This window comes from Leptopilina boulardi, unplaced genomic scaffold (assembly GCF_019393585.1).
Source record: "Leptopilina boulardi isolate dan_hultmark-lab unplaced genomic scaffold, ZJU_Lbou_2.1 LbouV2_70, whole genome shotgun sequence".
In the NCBI taxonomy this organism is placed as follows: domain Eukaryota; kingdom Metazoa; phylum Arthropoda; class Insecta; order Hymenoptera; family Figitidae; genus Leptopilina; species Leptopilina boulardi.
The window spans coordinates 1,942,583-1,964,712 of NW_026138017.1; the positions used below are offsets into that span (position 1 = coordinate 1,942,583).

The following is a 22,130-nucleotide window of genomic DNA, read 5'->3' on the forward strand; positions in this document are numbered from 1 at the left end:
TAACAATTTGTTTTTCATGTAAGAGACAAAAAAGAAAAAAAAACAACCGATAAGTGAACAATTTAAACAAATATAGTTAAAGTCAAGGTTAACTATTTTTTAATTATTTGACAAATAAAAACTCTTAATTGCTTGTATATTATTTTTAGTTGCATTTTGAAAGTTTAAATATAACAGAAGATGTTTTTTTTTTCTTGTTACAGAAGCAAAGGATGCTGAATTAGTGAGATGCTATTGCAATCAGCCAGATTGTGTTTCCCAATCTTATCTCTGCATGGGCCGTGGATGTTTCACGGAATTGCCATCAAGTTTGAATCCAGCATCATTGAGGCCTGAACACAGTCCCTACAGTGGCTGTTTGGAAAAGAGTCTTAAGGAAAGACAATGCTCGTCTGGATATTTGTGCTGCGAAGAAGATCTTTGCAATCACATTGACAGTCCTGCCGTGAGGAGTAGGCTCAACAAAACTCTTCAAGGTCGGTTAATTATTATCTTCTCGTTACCTCCTCCTCCTCCTCATCTCTCTCTTTCTCTTTTTCCACCTTGAAACGCTTGATCTTTATCTCCTTTGGGACTCGTAAATTCTTTAAGTACTTTATCCAACGCTTACAATCCACCAGCCCTTTACTTATTGACTTTTACTCGCGATGACATACGAGTCGGTCAACGTCAAAGCTAAAGGAGAAACTCTTGGAACGCTTCGTTGACCTCTCGATTCCTCTGATTAAACTCTTTTTTTCTTCACTTTTTTTTTCTCCCCATCCAGCATCCTATCCTTCACTTCGCGAGTCTAGACGCCATGGAATCAACAAATTTAATGATACCCAGTATTGTAGATAATTCATTCCAAACGATATAATTACAGCATGAAGAATTTCAAACAAGAAAGTCATGACAAATTTTCGTCCTCATTGAAACCTACGAAAAATAAATAACAGTCATTAATGTGTTTAAACAAACGTAATAAATTAATATAATAGAAAGAATATATTTTTTTTTAATTTCATAAAATTTATAACAAATTTTTTCTTACAGTTCTTGTCGGCGATTCGAGGGCCTTTTTGGGACCAATTCAACCAACGGGTCAAGGAATTCAAAATACAGACGGCTGGTTCCGGACTGCGACAATTGCAGTGCCAATTTGTGGCCTTATAGTTCTTCTAATTTTGGCATCATTAGCGATCAGATTGCTTCAACCATTACCAAATCAAATTGATAAACTGGGCCCACATCGAATGCCTGACAACGCTCCTCCTCTACTGGGAACACCGAAAGTGCCTTTGGTCTAAAACAGACCGCTCGATAGGTTCCAAAGACTTTTTTTTTAGAATTGTCTTTTTTTTTTAAAAAAAAAAAAAGAAAACGCCACTCGTTTAATTTAATTCCATTCGTAAATTTCTTTATCTAAAATTTAAATTTTATTTCATAACAAAAACATTGTTTTTTTATTTCAATCTTTTTTTCAATTTAATAAGTCATAATACTAAAGAATTAAAAACATTTTTTAATTTTTTCTTAGACTCATTTGTGTAAAAAAAATGTATTTAACTTTTAAATAAAGAAATACGAAGGATCCGAAGACTCCTAGAAAAGCTGTGAGCCTAACTGGCTCCACTCGGCTGTGAATTTTTCTTGAAAGAAAACATCAGTGTATATTATTATATATGTATAAAAAAAATATCTCTTCTATTCTCGCGTACCAACATGTTATATATTATTAATATTATTATAAATAAATAAATATATATATTTTATAACTATTAGATTTATAAGACTTGCATTTTCCTCGAGGCAAGAGACAAATGTTTGTCATTTAGTGGAAAGCAATAATTCGAAATTGATTGCATAATGTCCAACGACATAAATAATAGCCATAATTTTGATAAATTTTCTTTTCAATAAAAATATCTATTTTATAAAATTAATTCTCTTTTTGTATATAAAGAATACTTTTTATACATTTTTTTTTTTTTTTTTTTTTGTAAAAATTGCAGAATTTTTCAAATTATGGCATAAGAAATTTGTCAGTGGAGGCTTTACTTATATATTATGCTTTTCCTCATTATTATATTGTGGAAATTTCTAAATTATTCTTTAGCACCTATTTATTTATTTGTTCAATTAAACTGTATGAGCAGTAAAATGACAGCTTTTATAATTTAAAAAATGTCTTCTAAATTTTAAAAATTCTTTAATATTAACAATTTTAACAATTTAAAGATATTCCAAAAAAAAATTTGACTGTAAAATATATATCTAATATTCCACACAAAATTTGAAATTTAAAACATTTTTTTATAAATTAAATCTAAATCATTATTATTTTGTAAATAAAAAAAAAAAAAAAAAAAAACAAGGGATCTGTGAATTGGCGCTGAGGTGATTTTTCGATAATAATGCATAGAATTGAAAATTTGAATGAGACATTCCAAACAGAGCGAAAGCAATTGCCGGGGGGTTGGAATGAATGTTATCACTTTGTAAGGAGCGAAGTTCACGTAAATGATTAATATGATGATTGCCCTTCTCGGGTCTGTCTTTGAATTTCAAGTGATTTAATTGTTTGCGAAACGCGCAGCGCTTGTTCTTAGTTTAAGATAAGAGAGAAAGAGAGAGCGTTCATCAAAGTCATTGATTGTATATTTATATCGTCGCGTGAAAAATGAAAATAAAAAAATGACAGCTCTCGATTATGTTTTATAGTTAGTTAAGTTTTTTCTTTCTTTTTTAGCTGTCGGAATATCGCGAGAGCAAATTGTCGTTCGTACACAACTCCAGATAATTGTATTCCATTGTAAAATAATAATTATTTTTTTTTTGTGATAATACGACATAATTATTAGACAGTGTTATTGACACGTATCACATTTTTTTTTTTTTATTTTCATGACAATATGCGTTTGCCTGTAAAACAGGGTGATTCACTGCGAAAAAAAAATCATGTCAAAAATGAAAATACACTGCAAAAATTTTACACTTTGTTTTCTGTTTTTTATTCTGTTTATCCAAATTTTTTTTTCAGTCATCCATTGATTCCATTCAATCCTTCAAGTCATGATTCAACGAATGTATCAGTTTTTGATGTACATTTAACAAGTCATGTTTCATTTAGAATTGTACAATCTTAATTTTCAAATTTAGAAGTACATGCTTCATGCATTTAACAATTCGCATTTTTTTTTTATCACAAAAGAAACTGCATTTTTAATGTAACATGTGCATTTCGCGCAAGTGTTGTTTTTTTTCAACTCAAATGCCGTTATTGTCCTACTATTCTCCAAATAGCAATCATAAAACGTTTTTTTTTTTGTATCTCGGCATATCACACTATTAAAATCATTATTGGGCCGTTTTTTATTTAAAAAAGAAAAAAGAGAAAAAACAATTCTCGACCAACTTATACTTTCAAGAGACATAAAAATTAAATTCTTTTTTTCAAATAGCAATCGCTTTAACATTATTTTATAACAAATTTGTAGAATGGGCTTTGATTTTTTTTCCATGAAAATAAAATGATTAATTAACGATCACTGGAGCCCATCACTCATACCTTTGATTATACTTTAAGAAAAATGCATTTACATTATAAAAATACTGTTCAAGGTATGCAATTTACTTTTATTTTATTATTATTATTTTTTTTACTTCCAGGCCCGGAATGGCGTGGTTAATCATTACACTTACGTTTTTTTCGCTTGTAACAGAAATACACGTAAGTTTTTTTTATTGTTGTTGCATTTATTCCAATTAGTTTTAAATTACCTCGATTGTTTTTCGTTTTGTTAAGACAACCCGATCAGCGGGTGCGAGATGTACTTTTTCTTTCTTTTTTTTTACTAGGTTCTATTTATTACCTAGGACAAAATCTCGCTGAAAGACTTTACGTACGCTTCATGAAGCTTGTTGACAAAATCCGGATCACTTCTTAAAAGGTAATTGACTGCTTGGAGCAATTGATTCCTTGTGAGAGGTTCCAAAGGTCGATTTACTGGTTCGGCAGGACTGGGAGCCGCAAACATCACTGGCGGTATTAATGCAGGTGCTGAATTTGTTCCTGATGCTGTTCCCTGTCTAGGAGTAATTGGTGAACTTATCACATCTTCCGTCATCTGAAAAATATAAAGAAAATAAATAATTTTTTCAATATTTGTGTATTTTTTTGACTTTAAATAATTACCACAGATGAAGAAGTTTGTCCAAACAATGATGTAAGAGGATTACCGCCGCTTGATCCAATAATATGATTAGTGTGATGATTATTCAATAGAGACGATGTGTTTACAGGCGATTGTATCCTGAGAAAACTCGAGTCATTAGTTTCACTTTGAGCAATTGTGGACGGAAGATCTTGAACATTTGGGCCTGGAATTGTGGCTAATTGTGAAACTTTATTTTTTTTCTTTGATCTGTTTGCTACAGATAAATTTCCAATGTCATTTGCAGCAACTGACATGGGCGTTGTTGAAATATGATGATGATGAGAAGGCGGCACTGGCTGAGGTGTTGTTGATCTTTGTTGCTTTTCAATATGCTCCAATGTAATAGCAGTTGGATGTGACATTAAACGTGCCAATAGTGGTTTACTTTCGTGTACCTGAATTGGTTGATCGCCAGCTTTAAAATGCATTGGATTAACTTTTGCCTTAGCGAAAAAGTCCATTACACTTTGGGATGTAACATCAGGTCCCAATGGTGCTGTCAATGGTCCAGAAATCATATCAATATTTGTATTCATTGGCGATTTTGTACCTACGCCTGACTCATCGTTTCCACCTCGATTTATATTATAATCCTCTTGCGCTTTACTGAGCATACTGAAAATATCTACATTGTTTGAATTACGTTGTGCCTTTAATTTTGGCAAGACTTTGCATGTATTTTCTGATTCTTTCACGAGTTTATTTAACATTGCGGCAATGCGCACGCATTCGTCTTTGTCATAAAACCAAATGCCATGAATATCACATTTTGAGTTTCTATAAAGCAGAAAAGGCTCGTGTAATTGTAAATCTAGACCTCGTGTTACTGGCTCCACTTGGTTTTTTGTATTTAATCTGTTAAAAAAAATTACAATTAACAATAATTTCATTTTATGATTTTAAAAAATATTCCATTTCAAATAATTAATATTAATAATTGTAGTTTAAATTAATAAAAATACAACTTTTTAAAAAAATATTTTGTAGATCGAGATAAAAGAATTTCAGAAGTATAAGTATAATTATATTACAAAAGAATTTAAATTTCTAATTTTTGTATAAAATATAATTTTCAGTAAATTATAATTTTCAAAAAATACTTCTAATTATTTAATAATTAAAATACGTCTCACAAAATTTCATTCTAAAATACTGTGAATAAATTAAGGTAGATTAAATTTTAACAAATATATTAATAAATATAATATTGTGCCAAGAAAAGCACATTAACAAAAAAAATAAAAATGTTGATGATACACAAGTTTTGTATATGAGAAAAAAAAATGGAGGTTAAGAAAAAAGAAAGCAACAAACCTATTCATGATGAGAAAACTATTGAACGGTTCTCCACTTCTTGAGTAAACAAATAAAGCACCCTCGACATCAGTCTTTTCCCATTCACTAGTTTCAGCATTAAATGTATATAAAGCGACATGAGTCGCGGTTTCTAGGATATCCTTGACGTAAGGGTCAACTCTTTTCAAAGCCGCTACGTTCATTCTTAATTCCGACACGTTCGACATTTTCACAACTATATGTATTGTATAAAAGATCTCAAATCTTTTCGACTTTGGTCGTACTTAATAAATATACACAATTTCTCTTCTGATTTCTACTTGTGTCTTATAATATTAATAATATGAAAACTTAAACCAGCTGCTTCTTTCAATTGATGCCATACTAATTTTTAGGTTGGTTTTTTTCAGATTTTGCGCATCAGAAGTATTATTCAACTTTCATCATTTGCCGATAGATGTCCCTATGTGAAAAAGACTAATTTATGGAAAATTAGTCTTTTTTCATAGTTAATTCTTATTCTTTCATAAAGATAATACAATTTTATTTGTTTCTTTTATAATTTATAAGTTTTTTAAATAAAAAACAGTATTAATTAGTTATTATTTTTAATTTACATTTTTTCTTTTTAAATTACCGACGGATAAGTAAGTAGCGACATCTTCAACTAATTTGATGGCGGGATTTTTTTACAATGCCCTCAAAGAATTTATTTTATTATGAATTTTCTGCTTTTTATATTAAAAATATCAAAGTAAATAATTAATTTAGTTAGTTTTTGTTTGAAAAATAATGTATTTTACGTTTAATGTAGCTTTTTATTTTATATAATATATAAAACATAAAAAATATTTGAATGGTTCACAGTTGAAGTTGTGGTCACGTGACCAATGAGAATTGGGGAAATTTGGCGCACTTTTACTGTTAACGTTCCTTTGCGGTGTGTGTCGTCGGTCTTCGTCTACAAGATTTTCAGCCAGAGAAAAGAATATTTTGCTGTATTTTACGAAGTAATTTAGGTAAGTAACTTATTTAAAATGTTTATTATTAACTGATGATCAATAATATATATGATATTTATGTATAAATTGTGTTAACTTGTATACATTATCCCTGTGAACATGCATGCTATAGAATATAGGTTAACTGTGTATGTGTTAATTTTACTATTTTAATTTCATATCTTTTGTAGTCTAATTATTAAAGATTAAAGTGATTTATTAATCACAGTTAAATGATAAAATGATTATTTAAATGAGAAGTGAAATAGAAACTATTTTTATAGCTGTCAATGACGAGGACATCTCAAAGACGTGCCGAAATCAGAAAAATGTCGGAGAAAAAATCCAATTTCCACATCATCCATCGGCTTATTTTGATGGAAAAAGATGCTAAACAGCCTGTAACTGGATAAATTGGTAAGTTTTATTTATTTTAACAGTTATGCAATATTTGTTTCCTTTTTTTAAACAAAATTTGTTTGCATGTAATTATATCATCCTTTTCAATAATCTCGAAATTTTTATACCACGAGAAGGTTTATACAATTTTTAATGATTTTTAACAATTATTATTTAATATCGAGATTTAATTTATTGATTTGATTTTAAGTGAAATTATATTTAATCGATTCCAATCACGATTTCTTTTAGGTTATGTTTTGTAATTTTGTTTTATTTTTTCAAATCTGTTTTCTTTTGTATTTTTATTTATTATATTTCGGTAGATAAATGGAATAAAAATAGTGTGAGTTTCTAAACAATTAATTTAAAGTAGTTGTGTGGAAAATAGTTTAATATTTTAATCAATTAAATTACAATTTTTCGACTTTTTAATAAAAAATAGTTTTGAAATTAATGAGTAATAGAAATGTCCAATTTTTTTTTGCTACAATTATCTTTATTTAAATATATAAATTTAACAAAATTAGAGAATTTTCTGTCATTTATTTTGTACTTAATTAATTCTTCTTAAACTAGAATTAATAAAAAAAAAAAAATAGCATCATATTTTTCTCGTTGATTTTGAAAAAAAAATTCTTAAATGATAAATCTTCTTTTGCTATGCTCATATATTTATGTGAAAGTTATTCTCTCGTCAGTTTCAATTACTGTCTACGAAAATTTTCAAGATTAATGCGATGCATATATGCCTTCATAAAACATACAATAATTTCGTATGTAGTATATTACATGCTCTTTATATTTACGTCACATATAGGACGACGGAAATTTTTGAAATCACTGTTTATAAATCTTGACACGTTACATTTACATTTTTGCAATGCTTTTATTTTCATCGGTAAATGGACTAGAGTATACTATTTTGAAAAAAAACATCAAAGTTTATTCTCTGTATAAATATAAAACACTCCAAGTGGACGCACACTGTATGACACTCGGAAAATTTATTGTATGTTGCTGGATTTAAATTTCTTGCAAAATGCATTTTCCATTTATTTTTCTTTTCTTCGTTTGGTGTAATTCTTATAAATTTCCGTTTTAGAAAAGTAAATCGGTTTTCATTTAATTTATTTATAAATAATTTTTAATATTAATTTTATGGAACGTAAAATTATTATGTAGAATTATTAAAATGAAAAAAAAAATTAATTAGAAAAATATTATATAAAAAGAAGGAAAATATTTTGTAATTTTATTTCGATTTTTTTTTCTCTCAAGAAAAAGTTTTAAATTTCATTATTGTTCGTCTTACAATTAGAAGGGAATGATTATTAAAAAGATATAAAGCTTTTCTTAGTACGGCGAAGCTCTTGCGCTTTTATCAACTTGTGGTATGCTTAAGTAACGTTAGTCAACTTTTTAAAATTGCGAAGAAGAATTCTGATAATAATGACAGACCATTATGATCATAATTCATAATTAATTTACTCCGTCTCAAGATTTATTTTTCTTATAGTTCTTCTCTTTTTGAAATTTATCTATTTTATTTTTAAAAAAGAAAATGGTTTTAGAGATGGGGAAATTTTTATTTATTATTTTTAAATCAGCTTTACTGACAGAAAGTTGTTATTTTTAATATAGAATGTAAAAAAATTGAATTAATTTTTATTTTAGAATGAAATCAAATTTTCCTCAACTTTAAAATATTATTTTATCAGCTTATGGAATGAAGGGGATATATGCATCGTAAAAAATTGAATTCAAAAGAATTTTAACTTTTTTATTTTTCACCCTATAAAAGTTTATATATACAAAAAATTATTGTTTTTAAAAATTTACAAATATTTAATTCATATAAAAACAAAAATTATAAATTACAATTTTTTTTATAGAATAAGGAATACAGATGTGTAAATATACAGAATGTTTAAAAAAAAATTTATTTACATTTTGAGCAAATTTAACAATATAATATAGGAATCTTAAAAAACTACAATTTAAAATTTTTAATTATTTAATTGTTATTTGTTAAACTACACTTCAATTCTTATAAACAGACAAAGTTTGAAAACATTTTTCAAATGCTATTAAATGAAAATAATTTAGTACAATTTAAATGAGTTAAATTTTTTAGTTTAAATTTATTTTTTTAAAAAATCTTTTAACTATAAAAATTGTTAAATAACTTATAAATAGATCTTTTTTTAAGAACAAACAGTTGAATAATTTTAATTATTATTTACATAAAATACATGATGAGAAATTAAATTTTTTAATAAATTTAAAAATTTAATTATACATTTTAGGGAAAAGAAGATGGAATAATTCATTTCAAATAGTTGTGACAATAGCTCTATGGAGGCAAAGTCCTTGACAACCTTGTCGTAGTCCTGGCCAATGTACAGCTCTTATTTTAGTTCCATTTGGATTTGGTGATGAATGATGTCGTGCATGAAGTTCTCGTCTAAATTCAACCCCTTGTGCAACATCCAACACCAAAGGTATCGGTCTTGCTAAGCAAACCCAAGCGAGGCTTGAACATACATTTGCATAGGTTTTAATTTCCAAACATACCTTTAGACAGGGAAAGTCGTAAAGGGTCCTTTTTAATTGGCTGAGAATTTGCTCTGTAACTTCCTGTATTCCCGTTTGTGCACCGGAAGTTGCCAATTGGCGTCTGATGCACTCTTCCAATTCGGGCGAAACTTCACTACTGCTTGTATTTATTGCCTGTGAACTCGTTCCATTTAAAATCTTAATGGCCTCCAGTCTTCGAGAGGTTTGAATTATTCCAGCGACTCGCCACGATAGCTGAAAACAGAAATAATTATATATAGTTTCAGCTCTTTCATTTAACTTGTTTTCTAATTATAAAGCTTTTCTGGCTTCATGATTAATTCTCTCTGTTATTATCAGGATTTTTCGTGTTTAATTGAAGTCTCTTTTTTTTCAATGAAAAAATATATTCAACTTTCAATTTCCGTTTGAATTGTTTAATTTATTACAAATTATTATTGATTGTTTTATTAATTAAAAATTACGGAAACAAAAAATTTTGGTATTAAATAAAAATGTAATATTTATTTTAGCTCCGATGATTTTCTCCCTGAGGTGTACATATTCTTTCAATATATATGTATATAAATTAGGAATTTTTAATTTGAGATTGAAATATATTTACATATGAAAATCGTGTTAATTTCAAGAGAGCTCCTTTGGGGTATATTTATAAGTGTTTGAAAGGAAAATAGTTTTTGATTGTAATAAAGACATAATTTAAAAGGTAGAGCAAGTCAAGAACCCTTGTGGGATTTCGTTGAGCTTTCACGTATATACAAACGTTTTATAAGGTTGTGTTTGTAAAATGTCATAATGTGTGTTCAGTGAAGCTCTCTCTCTCTCTCTCTCTCTGTGTAGTTTATAGAAAATGTACATACTTCACCGAGAGCATCTCTTGAGCAAACACTTCTTTCGTGCTCACGCGCCTCCCTCACTTTCAAGAACGAAAAGACACGTTCTGGAATCACGTCAAATTACGAGTCACTCGGAAATTAGTTTACTTTACAAAATTTTTACTCTCTTTTTCCACGAAAAAAAAAAATGTCCCCTAGAAAGTAATCTCTCAAAAAGTTAACTTTTATTAATGCGCAAGTTGATTTACATAAATTTTTCTTTATTCGATAATGACAAAATTAATAATTAAAAAATTCGTTAGGTATTATTTGCATTAATTTATTATGAAATTTTTTCTTTAAATATCTAAAAAACAAAACATTTTAATTTTAAATTATGTAAAATTCAAATATTTTAGAAAATTGTGACATTTTTATTATCCCGATTAGTCTGAAAGTGCTATTTTTTTTAGAACGAGGGAATTTTACGAAGATGATAATGTGGGAAGGGGGACAAAGTAGTAAACGTCGTATTCAGTCAGCCAGAGGCTATTTTTTTTTACAACCGCATTTTACATGCCTCTAGAAATCGATGAGCTAAAATAAATATTTACCACGCCAGACAAAAAGTGCAATATGCAGACGATTCTATTTCACTTTTTTTTTGTAACACTAAAAAAAAGTGTATTTTTCTTTTTAAATAGTAAAAAAATGTTATATATTAAATATGTCATCTGAGCGTAAAGAGAGATAAAAATACAAGGAAACGGAAGTGGAAACAAAATATAATTTATATATATACAGCATTTGAGTATATCTTTTGTAGGCTATTTCGATAAGGATTCAGGGCTTTATATTCACCCGACAGATATTTTTTCGAAAGTTATTCCCACCCCACCCCCTCGGGAATGAAGTTCATAACTTAACAAACCGCTTTCCGCGATTCATACAACTTTGAAAATACGTCCAAAATCTGCCCTTCTTTACTTAATGTTCCCTTGAGTTTGTTCAGAAAAGTTAGTCGATTTATGACAAAAGAAAGAATTTTCCTTTTATAAAATATACAGAAAAAAAATACTTTTCCTAAATAAAAAAAGAGGTTTGAAATTATTTAATTGATGTAGAAAAAAAATTTTTAATTGATCTTCACCCAAAAAGGATTAAATAATTATTTTTGCTCTTTCTTTTATTAATATATTTTTTAATTAAAAATTTGTCAACAAACAAAATTTGTTGAAAAATGATTCTACTTGTAAAATTTAAAACGAAAAAAAAAAAAAATATTTGATTATTTTCAATAAACAATTGTTTTCATACATTGAAATGCACTTGTATAGCGATTAAAATTATTCAATTGAATGGATTTAACTCCAAAGTTATTGCCTGTCATCATAAAGTGTTTAAAGTATTGATCAATATCGTTTGAAACAATTCAACCATATTGAAAGTTGACCAAATTCAATAACAGATTTCTAATTGATTTATTTTCTAAATTTGATTTTGCTTGGTTGCACTACGTATTTAAACTAAAAATGGTTTGTTTCATTTATTAAAAAAAAAAAATGCAATTTTTATTCGAGATTTGAAAAATGTTTTATATAAAATAAATTAAAAGAACTATTTTTCATTTTGTCCTTTATGAAAGTTTTCACTATTTCAATTTAAATTGTATACGTTTTCAAAATTTAGTTAAAATTGATTTAATAATTTTATTTTCTCCTTTTGTGTATGATAGTGATATTTATGACAAACAAATTTTGTAATATTGACAATTTTTTTTTGTATTTTTATTGGAAAATTGAATATAGAAAAGTTAATAAAAAAAAAAAGTTATTTATTTTTCTGGACTAAAGGTCAAATATTCCGTTGATACGTTCTGGTTTGTTACTACATATATATCGTTACGGTGGCGTCACATTCTTCTCGTTTATTTCATTGTAGAAATCCAGCTGTTTATATTGGCGGAAACGATATTTTGCCCTAGATAATGAATCTGACGAATGTTATATATGGTTATGCAATTTACAGTTGATTTTAAATGTGGAATTTTATTTCACGAACGCTTCAAATTTTTTGCATCACTCAATTTATGTAATTTATAATTAAATAATTAGTAACAAAAAAAAATGCAAATTAATTAATTATAAATTAAATAATTTATTAAACTTTTTTTCAATTTTATTATTAATTTAAATTTTAAATTTTGGAAAAAATAATTAACATTTCTATGCAATATAGAAATTTATATGAGTTGAAATTTTACCGATATTGTACCTTAAGGAACATGTTTCAGAAAAGAATTTTTTTTTTTTGGTTTAAATACACTCCAGTTGGTTAAATATGCACTTGCGAAAAAATTGTGTTGACTCAATTCAATCTTTATTCTACTCAGTGCTATATGTATAGGATAAAAAAAAATTGCAAATACAGAGAGAGAAATGAATGGAGTAACTATTTATTTATTAGTTAAAGGGGTGGTTTATTCTTCTGCTTATTTAGTTAGTAATGTATTTTCATTTTTCTTTTTACAGATTCTATCCTCGGTGGCTTGTGGTGTTACAACAAAGACAAAGGCAAAAGTAAAAAGGAGTATCTTGAATGATACAAAATTCACAGACTTTTTAGAACTCGGTCTATTTTTACGGTTAATTTTCACATTTTCTGAATGGAAATTTAATTTGAATGTAGGGATCTCCGAGGGCTATTTAGTTTGAAAACATCTCCTGGAAGCTGAAGATTTCGTTATTAAGGTAAATATTTTAATTTATTGGAAAAATTTTATTACTGAAAATTTTAATATAATTTTCTTTTCAGATCTGAAGCTCCGATCGTCTTCCCCAACACTTGGTTTTTTCGGCTACTTTTTTCGTGTGTGAAGTAAAACAGTTCGTAACAGAGAACAAGGTATTTGAAATCGTTATTATATTTATTAATATTATATTTAGTTCTTTTAGTGAAGGGAATATACGCTAATTAAGTTGGAATATATAAAAGTAAACGATATAGGGAAATGGAAAATCAATTTGTCATACAATCCAAGAAGGAAGGTTGAGGTATGCGATATTGTATAGCAGAAGGTGGTAAATTTTATTTCGCTTTCAAAGTACAAATATACTTACCACCACGATGGAGTAGAGAATCTTGGCTTTGAGCTCAGGGGCGTCTCGAAGGGGTTCCAGGGAATCGAGTGCATCCAATGTGTGTAAATGTGCATGAGCGTAAAGGGCTCCATATCTTTCTGCGAGACGTTCAACGTTGACGTTCACATCTAAGTTGGATAGGTTTTGTAACGCCTCACTGAGATTGCTTCTGGCAATAATGTTCGTGATACTTGGTTCTGGTGTGGGACTACAACTCTCGTCAGTGTGATATCCAGCACTGCTGGATTCTTCCTCGTATTCGTCGCCCAGATTCTCGTCTATATGAATTTCCTGTGAAAATTTCTTTATTATTCCTTTTTTTTCACATTCTTTGACCTTTTATATATACATATTAACAAATTCAATTGTTATTTAGCTATCATTCATTTAATTTAAATGAATAAATCGTTTTGCTATATTGTATAAAATACAAATATATACTAAACGAAATTTTTTCACATAAAATATGAGACATTTTATTTTTCATGAATATATAAAAGTAAATCCGAAAAGCACATCAAATTTAGTACAAAAGAAAATAAGAAAAACTTTCATATCTTGAGGGAATATTGTGACTTATCTAGCAACATCATAAAATATATCTCGCTAAATTACGATATTTTTTTTTATTTTTAGTTATAAATCCCTAGTTTTCATTTCTTTTTTTAAAATTTAGTGCTATCCTACTTTAAGGTGTTAGTTTTTTTTACACACACTTAATTTTAAAGAAATTATTTCTTTTAAATATCGTGTGATTCCCTGTGTATATATGTATAATTTCAGTTAGTATTAACTACGTTGAAATGAAATTTCTACAAAGACCCTCGACAGGCAGAGAACAATTTGCAACAGTTAAACTCCACTAGTTCCCTCAATCCAGATTAAAAGTTAAGCTTGGCTTGAATTTTAATTCTGCAAATTGGCTGCTAAAGTCACAGACACGTTTTTCCACACTAGAGAAATTACTATTCAAAGAATGTTATTCTTACGTTTTTTTTTTAAAAGATTAACGATTATTAATTTAATATTATTTTATTATATATAAAATTTTGATTCAAAAATAAAATGTATTCATAATGATAAAGTACGCAATCATGGAAAGTTTATATAGGGATTAAACTATAATCCGAAGTAGACATTTTTGTGAGGCATTAAATTAAAAAAAAAAAAAAGAAGCCTTTGAATTTGTGGTTGAGAAACTAGGTTAAAATGTATTTTACAAGTCACTTTAAAAACGTGAGATGCATTTTTTTAAATGTAATTCCGTAGATGTTCTTTTCTCGCTAAAATTTTGAACATTTACATTTGGTAACTGATCGTCAGTACTTGTACCTCATTTTTTTTTTCCTTGTCACAAGAAATTGGTATTTTCATATGTATTTTACCAACCAAGGTCTTTTTATTCTTTAAGAGAAGAAGAAAAATTTCCGTTTAACTTTGTAACAAGCTTTCACCTCGTATTAAATTCCTTCTTGTATTTTTATTGTAAAAGTTTGAGAATATATGCGAAACTTTCAAACGTCCAGTTTCCCTCGCGCCATTAGAAAATTGATGTCACCGTTCTTTCAAGATGCGACAAGTGACAACCTGTTCGTTTTCTCTATTTTTTGTTCTTTAACCACTAGAGGAGCTATTTTGCAAATAGAAATTATTCTGAAATTGGCCAATTTTATAATAAGAACACAATACGCGACAAGTATGCCAAAGAAATTTCGAATTTTAACTAATGTTTTAAATTTATTATAGAAATTCTATCAATTTTTTGATTTTTCTTTCTTTACAAATTCAAATGATTTATTAAAATATATCCCACGAAAATGTTTATGCAAATTTAAAAAAAAAATCATATGGTATTTTTTTTTTAAATTAAAAGTAATTTATAAAATTAAAATTTTTTTATGTTCAGCTAAAAGTTGAATTTTAGTAAAAGTAAAAATTGTAAACGAAAATAAAATAGTACAATTTGAAAAATCAGAGTTGAAAATAAAAATAAAATTGTGAAACGGATGAAAGAAATGTTTATAGTATAAAGGAGAAAGTGGCGTGAAAACTAATCGAGTTAAGTTAACGAGCAGAAATCGTTGCTGGTAAGCTTGCGTAATATAACATCGCGTTGCTACCCCTTAAGGCTTAAGAGCTTTCCACTTGGGATAGTCTTGAATCTTAAAGTTACCTGAGTGCTGTCTTCATTCATCAGTTGTAGAGCTAGGGCACATCCCCGGGAAAACTGCAATAATTTAACGGCAAGGGTTGGATTTTTATTTGCCTCGGAATCAACGTTCGATTTTCTTAAAGCTGTCCATTGTCTTAAAGCCTCCTTGTCTTGTTCAACGCGACGCTTCAATTCTGTTAGGAGATTTTTTAAAGATTCTTCATTTGATTTTTCCAGTGTATTCAGTAGACTCTGATTATCGATTAAACGTTGTTGTACCTCACTATATTTTAAAGATAATTGTCTCTGATGTGACGCTGCTTGTACTCCACTGTCAGCTACAAAAAAAAAAAATTTATTTTATTACCATTATTCCTTATTTTAGTTAAAAAATTATTTTTTTCTATCAAAATAATTGAACTTTGTTTGAAAAAAAGGAAAGAAATTGATCGCAAAAAAATATTTTTATAATCAAATAAATTTAAAAAATTGTTTCATTTACTTTTAATGAAAAATAAGCTCTACTCTGTCAGTGACAAACTCACAATTGAAGATTATATTAAATAAAAAATAAAACGTTACTTAAAATCAATCCAATTTAAGGGATTAAATTTTACGCAGAAAAATATGGTATATACATATACTTTATTGGAATTATTTTTCAACAGATTTTAAACTTGTCGCATGTACGTCAAGTATTTTTAATTAATAATTTATCTCTCCATTAGTCCAATTTTGTAACATTACGGTATAAACGATTATTTAAAAAGTTGACGGAATCAGGACATCAAATGCGCTGAATCTTTACATTTGGCTACATTTAAATTTAAATTTATAACATAAATTTTCTTAAATTAATGCAAAATCTAGATGTTTCGTGTATATTTAAAGGTGATGTAATGAAGGCAAGAAATTAGAAAATATAGCAGCATACAAAAAAGTAAAAATTCAATGACAAAAAAAAATGCATATTATTGTTACAGTAATATTTCTTTACTATTTGTTTAAAAAATAGAAAATTATTAATATTGCCTCTGAAAAAATGTTTATTTATTTAATTTTTTTCAGGTGAAAATTATCAATGATGTCAGAAGATAAATAAACTTCAATGAACTTCATTTTTTGAACCGATGATGTCATAGAAGATAAAAAAAAACCATTCTTCAATGAACTTCAATTTGTGAACCACTGATAATTGGCTAAATTTCAAATTCAGTAAAAGGGAGGCGGAAAAATAAGGTAGGAATTAAAATAATATTAAATATAAGATTTAAATTTAGAATTATTATATTACCTTCTCGTCATATGAGAAAGTTTTTCAATTCTTTTTTTTCATAAATTATTTTTTTTTTTAATAAAAAATGATTACCTGTTGACTTTTATCTATCTAAAAAATCGTTTGCGAATTGAAATCAAAATAAATAGTAATTAATGTCTAATGAAAAAAAATTGAGATAAAAATAGATGAAACGAAAAAATAGTAAATTTTATAAAAATATTTTATGATGTATCATAAAATGGAGTGTGTTAAGAGATTTAACTGTTTTTTTTCGAGTTTAAATATTTATTTGCGCCAAACATATGCGTGATAACTGTTTTTTTTGTATAACTACGGATTTCTTTATTAGAATATTGATAGCAGGAGATTTTTTAATAAACAAATTAAATTTTCACAGGATTAATAGATTTTTGGTTAAAAAAATGTATTTTATGAAAAAAAGGATAAAAAAGAAAATTGAGTTATTTTCGTAAATCCATGTGTCTGATTTTAAATATATATATATATTGATAACAGGAAAAATCCCAAACAAAAAATTTTGTGGGACAATATGAGCCAAATGTTCTGAACGTTCAAATGAACAAAGTATTTTTTTCAATCTATAAATTATTAAAAATTATAATGTCAATGCTAAATAAAACAGTAAATTAAACAAATATTAAATTAATAACTTCTTTTAAAATATTTTAAATAATATTTTGTAATAAAATTCGTACTTAAAGAAGGTTTAAAAAAAATTTTGTTCATTTGAACGTTCAAAACTTTTGGCTCATGGGACAATCTGTGAATTTTTTGAAAAAATTTATTTCGATTTTTTTGTGATGTGGTATAATATTATAAAGAAAGAGAAAAATAATTTTATCCCAAATATTGATTTGGGTTTTTAATTATTATTTAGATGTTTTATTTATTGTTCTTTTTTTTTTGACGATATCGTCTTTAATGTTAAAATTGGCCATTTAATAGTTCTCCTTACCTTTGAGAGTGCCAGTGTGTTTCCCACAGCTTTCAAGCTTGTGAAGTGCCAACTTGTAGGCTTCTGAGCGAGCCTCTAGTTCCTCTTTGAGTGCAACTGGTAGAGGGACAAGATTTTGCGAAGTAGAGTTTTCTAAACCGGAAATCTGATTCGACGGGACCAAACCATGTTTACCGAGACCCTCGACAGCTCTTTCCAAAGCTCTTCGTCTTGCAGTGAGCATATTTTTGGCATTTGGTGATATTCGATAGAGTGCACCCAATAGTTTAGTCCATATTCTCAGATGAAAATGAACCTGACTTGATGAGATTAAATTGACAATTTTCCATAGTATTTGTTCGATTCGTAAAATTTTTCCATCTTCAATATGAAGGTCAATCAGTCTTAAATAAAGTGCCTCAAGAAGGGCCAAACTGTGGGGTAGAGTTTCTATTAAAAGGTCTATGGGGATATCCGGTAAAGCTGCCCTCAAGGTATAATGTGGCAGTCTCATAAGAAATCCTGCCGCTTCCCGATATTGCCTGCCTTCGTACAATCTCAATAATCTGAAATGAGAGATTATTTTTCTGATATTGACAAAGAGTTTCATTGTCTTGAGAATTATGTTCTAGAAATCTAATTGAAATATCGGAGGTGGGGTTTTTTTTTCCTCTTATTATTTATATCTTCTCTAAATAACGTGTGTATTAAAAAAAAATTTCAATTTTACTGTGAAAAGCCCTTAAAAAAAAAAACACTTGAAATTTTCATTCATTATTTAATATTGATCGAATTTGCATTTAACCGAATTTAGAAAATTTAGAAAGTGTTGAGAAAAAAAATTTCTTTAATTACTTTGTGGGATAAAATGCATATTTAATTTTCAATAAAATGTATATATTTTATTGAGATAATGATTTACAACTTGTGGAAATTGAATAATTCATAGTAGTGAAATTCAATTGATAGTGAGAGTTGTTAATTCATCATCATCATATAGGTAATTAATCCATCATCATCATCATCATCGTAGAGATAATTTATCAAAGTAAGAGTTCACTCGTCATATTAGAGTAAAAGTTAATTCATTAATGTTTCATAATCTTCTTAAACTTTCACAATTTTTAATTTATTTATGAAAAACTTTGGAAAAGTTTGCACATATACAGCATCCTTTTCTTTCATTAAAGAGAAAACTATTAATTTGTTATTTCAATCGTATAATATAATTAAAAATGAAAACTAAAAATTATAAAAACAATTTTTCAAATATTATTTTATTTATTCTATTGTATAAATTTTTGTAAATAAATTTTTTCGAATTCTTGTTGAAATTTCTTTTAATTTATAAAGGAAAAATAATATAATGTCACGCATTTAATTTAAAATGAAAATTTCTAATTAACATAAAATTGATATAAAATATTTCAAATGCATAATTTCTATAATAAATTAAATTTAAATTAAAATAAAAACATATTTTTAGAAGAAAAATATTTCTTTTGTAATAAATTACTTTTGGGAAATTTCAAACATTTTTGAAAACATTCTTAATTTTTTTTTTTTTTATAGCTTTCTCTCTGAATTTTAGTTAGTTTTCATAAAAAAATGTATTCTCTTGTTTCGAATTTTATTTTAATTAGAAAATGCTTCAACTTTGATGGGTGTTTTGTCGATCGATAATCACTATCAACGTGCTTTACTACTTCTCTCATTATTAATTAAATTATTTGTCCAATGGTTGTATATATATATTTTTTAGTGTGAATTGAAAAGATTTAATTATCTTTTAATTAAAATTTTCAAATTCATAATTGTGTTATTATTAATTCTGAATGTTTGAGAAAAAAAAAAGTGAAATCTTATGGAGTAGATGATCTTTTTTTGTTTTTGCTAACCTTCTGAGAGCCAATCGAGGATTTGATCCTTCATCATCTGAGGGCCACACATGACCGACTTGAAATTGTGATCCAGGTCTCCAAACCAGTCTTTGAATGGTGTTCCTGGGCCTTTCGGGCCTTATTCTCTCGCATGAATTTAGGCCCATTAATGGCGAAGTTCTTCTGCTCATTTTTATTTCTTTCTTTCTGTTCTATTTGTATTTTTTGACTTTTCACTTCCTGTGAATTTTTTTTTCCTCTTTTTTTTCTTCTTCTTGACTTTTTGAGCCTGCAGCTCTTTTTCTTCCTTCCTGTGTATATCCCTCGAGTACGTATCGCACCTACAGCTTCAGGGCATCGGCCCACTTCCCCATAAACAACTCACCGCGGATTATTCGCATAACACGTGCCACCTTTCTTTTTCACAGGCTATATTTTTCTCTCGTAATCTCGCTATATGAATCTTTTAATCTAGTTTCATCTCTTGTGTGATGAGACCTTTTTTTAAAAAAAAACACGTTTATCCCGTTTCTATAATTCTCTTGATTTTTTGATTTTTATATATATTGATTTGAAAATATTTCAACGGGAAAAAAAGAAGCCATAAAAATTCTACACTCTTAACACTTCTTGTCAAATAAAAAATTCATTTTCATCCGCTTTACTCTCGCACTTGAGTCTTATTTTATTATTTGCACTTTTTTTTTCTTTGCAAGATAACCGTCTTTCGAGGTAAAAAGTACATGAAGTTGTTTTTCTTTTTTTTTTTACTCCCTGCAATGGGACGTCCTATAAAAACATTTAAGGTATCTTTTTACTATTTTTGTCAATTTCTTTGAGTGAAAATTCTTTTTCTTTTGGTTTACATTCTTTTTTAGAATATTTATAGTTTCGTTTCTTTTGAAAGTTACTTAACGATAATTACTCCCGCGAATCTTGGCAGCCACGATGATCTCAAGACAGGAAGTTTTATAATTGTTTAACGGAAGCGCAACTTCCGGAGTCGCTATAGAGGAAACACACCGCACGAGATGTTGACTTAAATCTCGTGATAAATTGTACACAAATATATATATATATACATACACAAGACAGAATTGCGGAAACTGAGATTTAGGAGAAAATTAATCGCGGAAAGATGCTAATCAAGTTTGATCAACTGTAAAACTATGCGCAATCTCCTTATAACTTTTATTTTTGAAAATGTTTTCTAAAAATTTAATTCATCGATTATGATCCATGCGATATATTTCTTCGACGTTCAATATCACTTGTCACTATTAATTGACACTTTACACTGAATTTGTTGGCAAAAATTTGTTTGTAGGGAAAATTAGGCCTCGTTAAATTTTCAACGTTTATTAACGAGATGTGGTTCGACATGTCGACTGTTTAACCGAAAATCAGACAAGTGAGATAAACTGTAAGAGACTGTGGGGCCCCTTGTGTGATAGTAAAGGAGGGGAGGTAGGGCCTTAGTCCCGGTGAAATTTTAAGAGGGGATTTATAAAAGTTTGGGTGGGGGAAGAGGATTGCGAGAGAAAAAGTTATATAGAAAAGACAAGAGAGAGAGAGAGAGAGAGATGATGGTGAAGAGGATACATTGCATCGTCAGGCTCTCTCAGAGTGTCTGCTGAAGATGCTGATGTCGACCTACTGTCCTGCATTCCATGTGAAGTGGTCACACACGTATAGAACGCAATGACACGCACGTCTGCTCAATAAGACTGTGTATAGGCGTCCTTCGCAATTACTCCTCTTGGAATTTCAGTCATGGTATTCAATTGATCAAGAGGGAAATTCTGATTTTCTTTAGATTAATTATGAACTTCATTTTATTATAATTATATAAAGCAGTAGGTTGATTTCTTTTATATCAAAGTCAAGTGGGGAATTTATTTTCGTTTTCAATTATCTATATATACCGTTAATACCAGTTTTTTTAATTTTCATGTGACATTTAAATGAATAATTTGCAATTCTCCGAATTAATGATTTAAACAGTCATTTAACATTATTATCATTTAACTGGGAAAAAAAACAATTTGATTCAAATAATCGGTTATTTGACTAATTATCAAAATATTTACTTGAACCAAATAATTAAATAACTGTATTTTAATCAATAATTTATGTATTGAAAAAAATATCACTCAATAATTATTATAAATAAATATTTATTTAATAATAGTGAAGTAACTGATTAATATTTGAATCAGATAATTTATTTTCTAATGAATGAATTTAACGTATATTAATTTAACGACTTAAAATTTTATTTAAGAAAATCAGGGTTGCTACAGAACCTGGAAAACCTGGAGAAGTCATGGATTTTTTTAAAAAGGTCTGGAAAACCTGGAAATGTAATGGAATTTTAAAATATGGCCTTGAATTTCTGAATATTTCAGTAATTTTAAATTTTCTTGTAAAATTT

General features: G+C 27.8%; 3 protein-coding genes and 1 long non-coding RNA gene across 5 annotated transcripts in view; 2 read left to right on the forward strand and 2 right to left on the reverse strand.

Annotated features, from left to right (window-relative positions):
• LOC127290573 (BMP and activin membrane-bound inhibitor homolog) overlaps window positions 1–2,974 on the forward strand; it is a 46,634-nt gene extending 43,660 nt beyond the window's left edge. Inside the window, exons 2-3 of the mRNA XM_051319263.1 lie at window positions 204–476; window positions 1,036–2,974. Of these exons, the coding sequence (XP_051175220.1) occupies window positions 204–476; window positions 1,036–1,289 (527 nt within the window). The 3' untranslated portion in view covers window positions 1,290–2,974. The remainder of the gene's footprint in view (window positions 1–203; window positions 477–1,035) is intronic.
• LOC127290572 (mRNA-decapping enzyme 1B) lies at window positions 2,970–5,898 on the reverse strand. Its single transcript, XM_051319262.1, has 3 exons — window positions 5,514–5,898; window positions 4,178–5,054; window positions 2,970–4,109 (listed from the first exon to the last, which is right to left on the reverse strand). Exons 1-3 carry the CDS (start codon window positions 5,720–5,722, stop codon window positions 3,855–3,857), a joined length of 1,341 nt encoding a protein of 446 aa, XP_051175219.1. The 5' UTR covers window positions 5,723–5,898; the 3' UTR covers window positions 2,970–3,854.
• Window positions 5,899–6,429: 531 nt separating this feature from the next.
• The window catches only part of LOC127290577 (uncharacterized), a 51,387-nt gene continuing 35,686 nt past the window's right edge, over window positions 6,430–22,130 (forward strand). The window contains exons 1-5 of the long non-coding RNA XR_007844387.1: window positions 6,430–6,514; window positions 6,781–6,913; window positions 12,822–13,040; window positions 13,105–13,194; window positions 16,651–16,821. This is a non-coding gene — a long non-coding RNA (uncharacterized LOC127290577). The remainder of the gene's footprint in view (window positions 6,515–6,780; window positions 6,914–12,821; window positions 13,041–13,104; window positions 13,195–16,650; window positions 16,822–22,130) is intronic.
• On the reverse strand, window positions 9,105–21,133 carry LOC127290575 (uncharacterized). 2 transcript variants are annotated; one of them, XM_051319265.1, is made up of 6 exons: window positions 19,715–21,133; window positions 17,838–18,382; window positions 15,604–15,920; window positions 13,410–13,721; window positions 9,473–9,709; window positions 9,181–9,411 (listed from the first exon to the last, which is right to left on the reverse strand). In XM_051319265.1, exons 1-6 carry the CDS (start codon window positions 19,885–19,887, stop codon window positions 9,307–9,309), a joined length of 1,689 nt encoding a protein of 562 aa, XP_051175222.1. In that variant the 5' UTR covers window positions 19,888–21,133; the 3' UTR covers window positions 9,181–9,306. The 2 variants fall into 2 exon arrangements, with proteins under 2 accessions (XP_051175221.1, XP_051175222.1); XM_051319264.1 differs by having other exon boundaries at window positions 9,105–9,709; window positions 19,715–21,132.

Coding starts and splice junctions, on each gene's coding strand:
- LOC127290575 (XM_051319264.1), bottom strand. CDS start 19,887: ATGAGCAGAAGAACTTCGCCATTAATGGGCCTAAATTCATGCGAGAGA. Junction 18,383..19,714: donor CCTCGATTGGCTCTCAGAAG/GTTAGCAAAAAC, acceptor CTCTCATTTCAG/ATTATTGAGATTGTACGAAG. Junction 9,710..13,409: donor TTCTCTACTCCATCGTGGTG/GTAAGTATATTT, acceptor TTCTGTTTTCAG/CTATCGTGGCGAGTCGCTGG.
- LOC127290572 (XM_051319262.1), bottom strand. CDS start 5,722: ATGTCGAACGTGTCGGAATTAAGAATGAACGTAGCGGCTTTGAAAAGA. Junction 5,055..5,513: donor AGTTTTCTCATCATGAATAG/GTTTGTTGCTTT, acceptor TTTTTTTAACAG/ATTAAATACAAAAAACCAAG. Junction 4,110..4,177: donor GACAAACTTCTTCATCTGTG/GTAATTATTTAA, acceptor TATATTTTTCAG/ATGACGGAAGATGTGATAAG.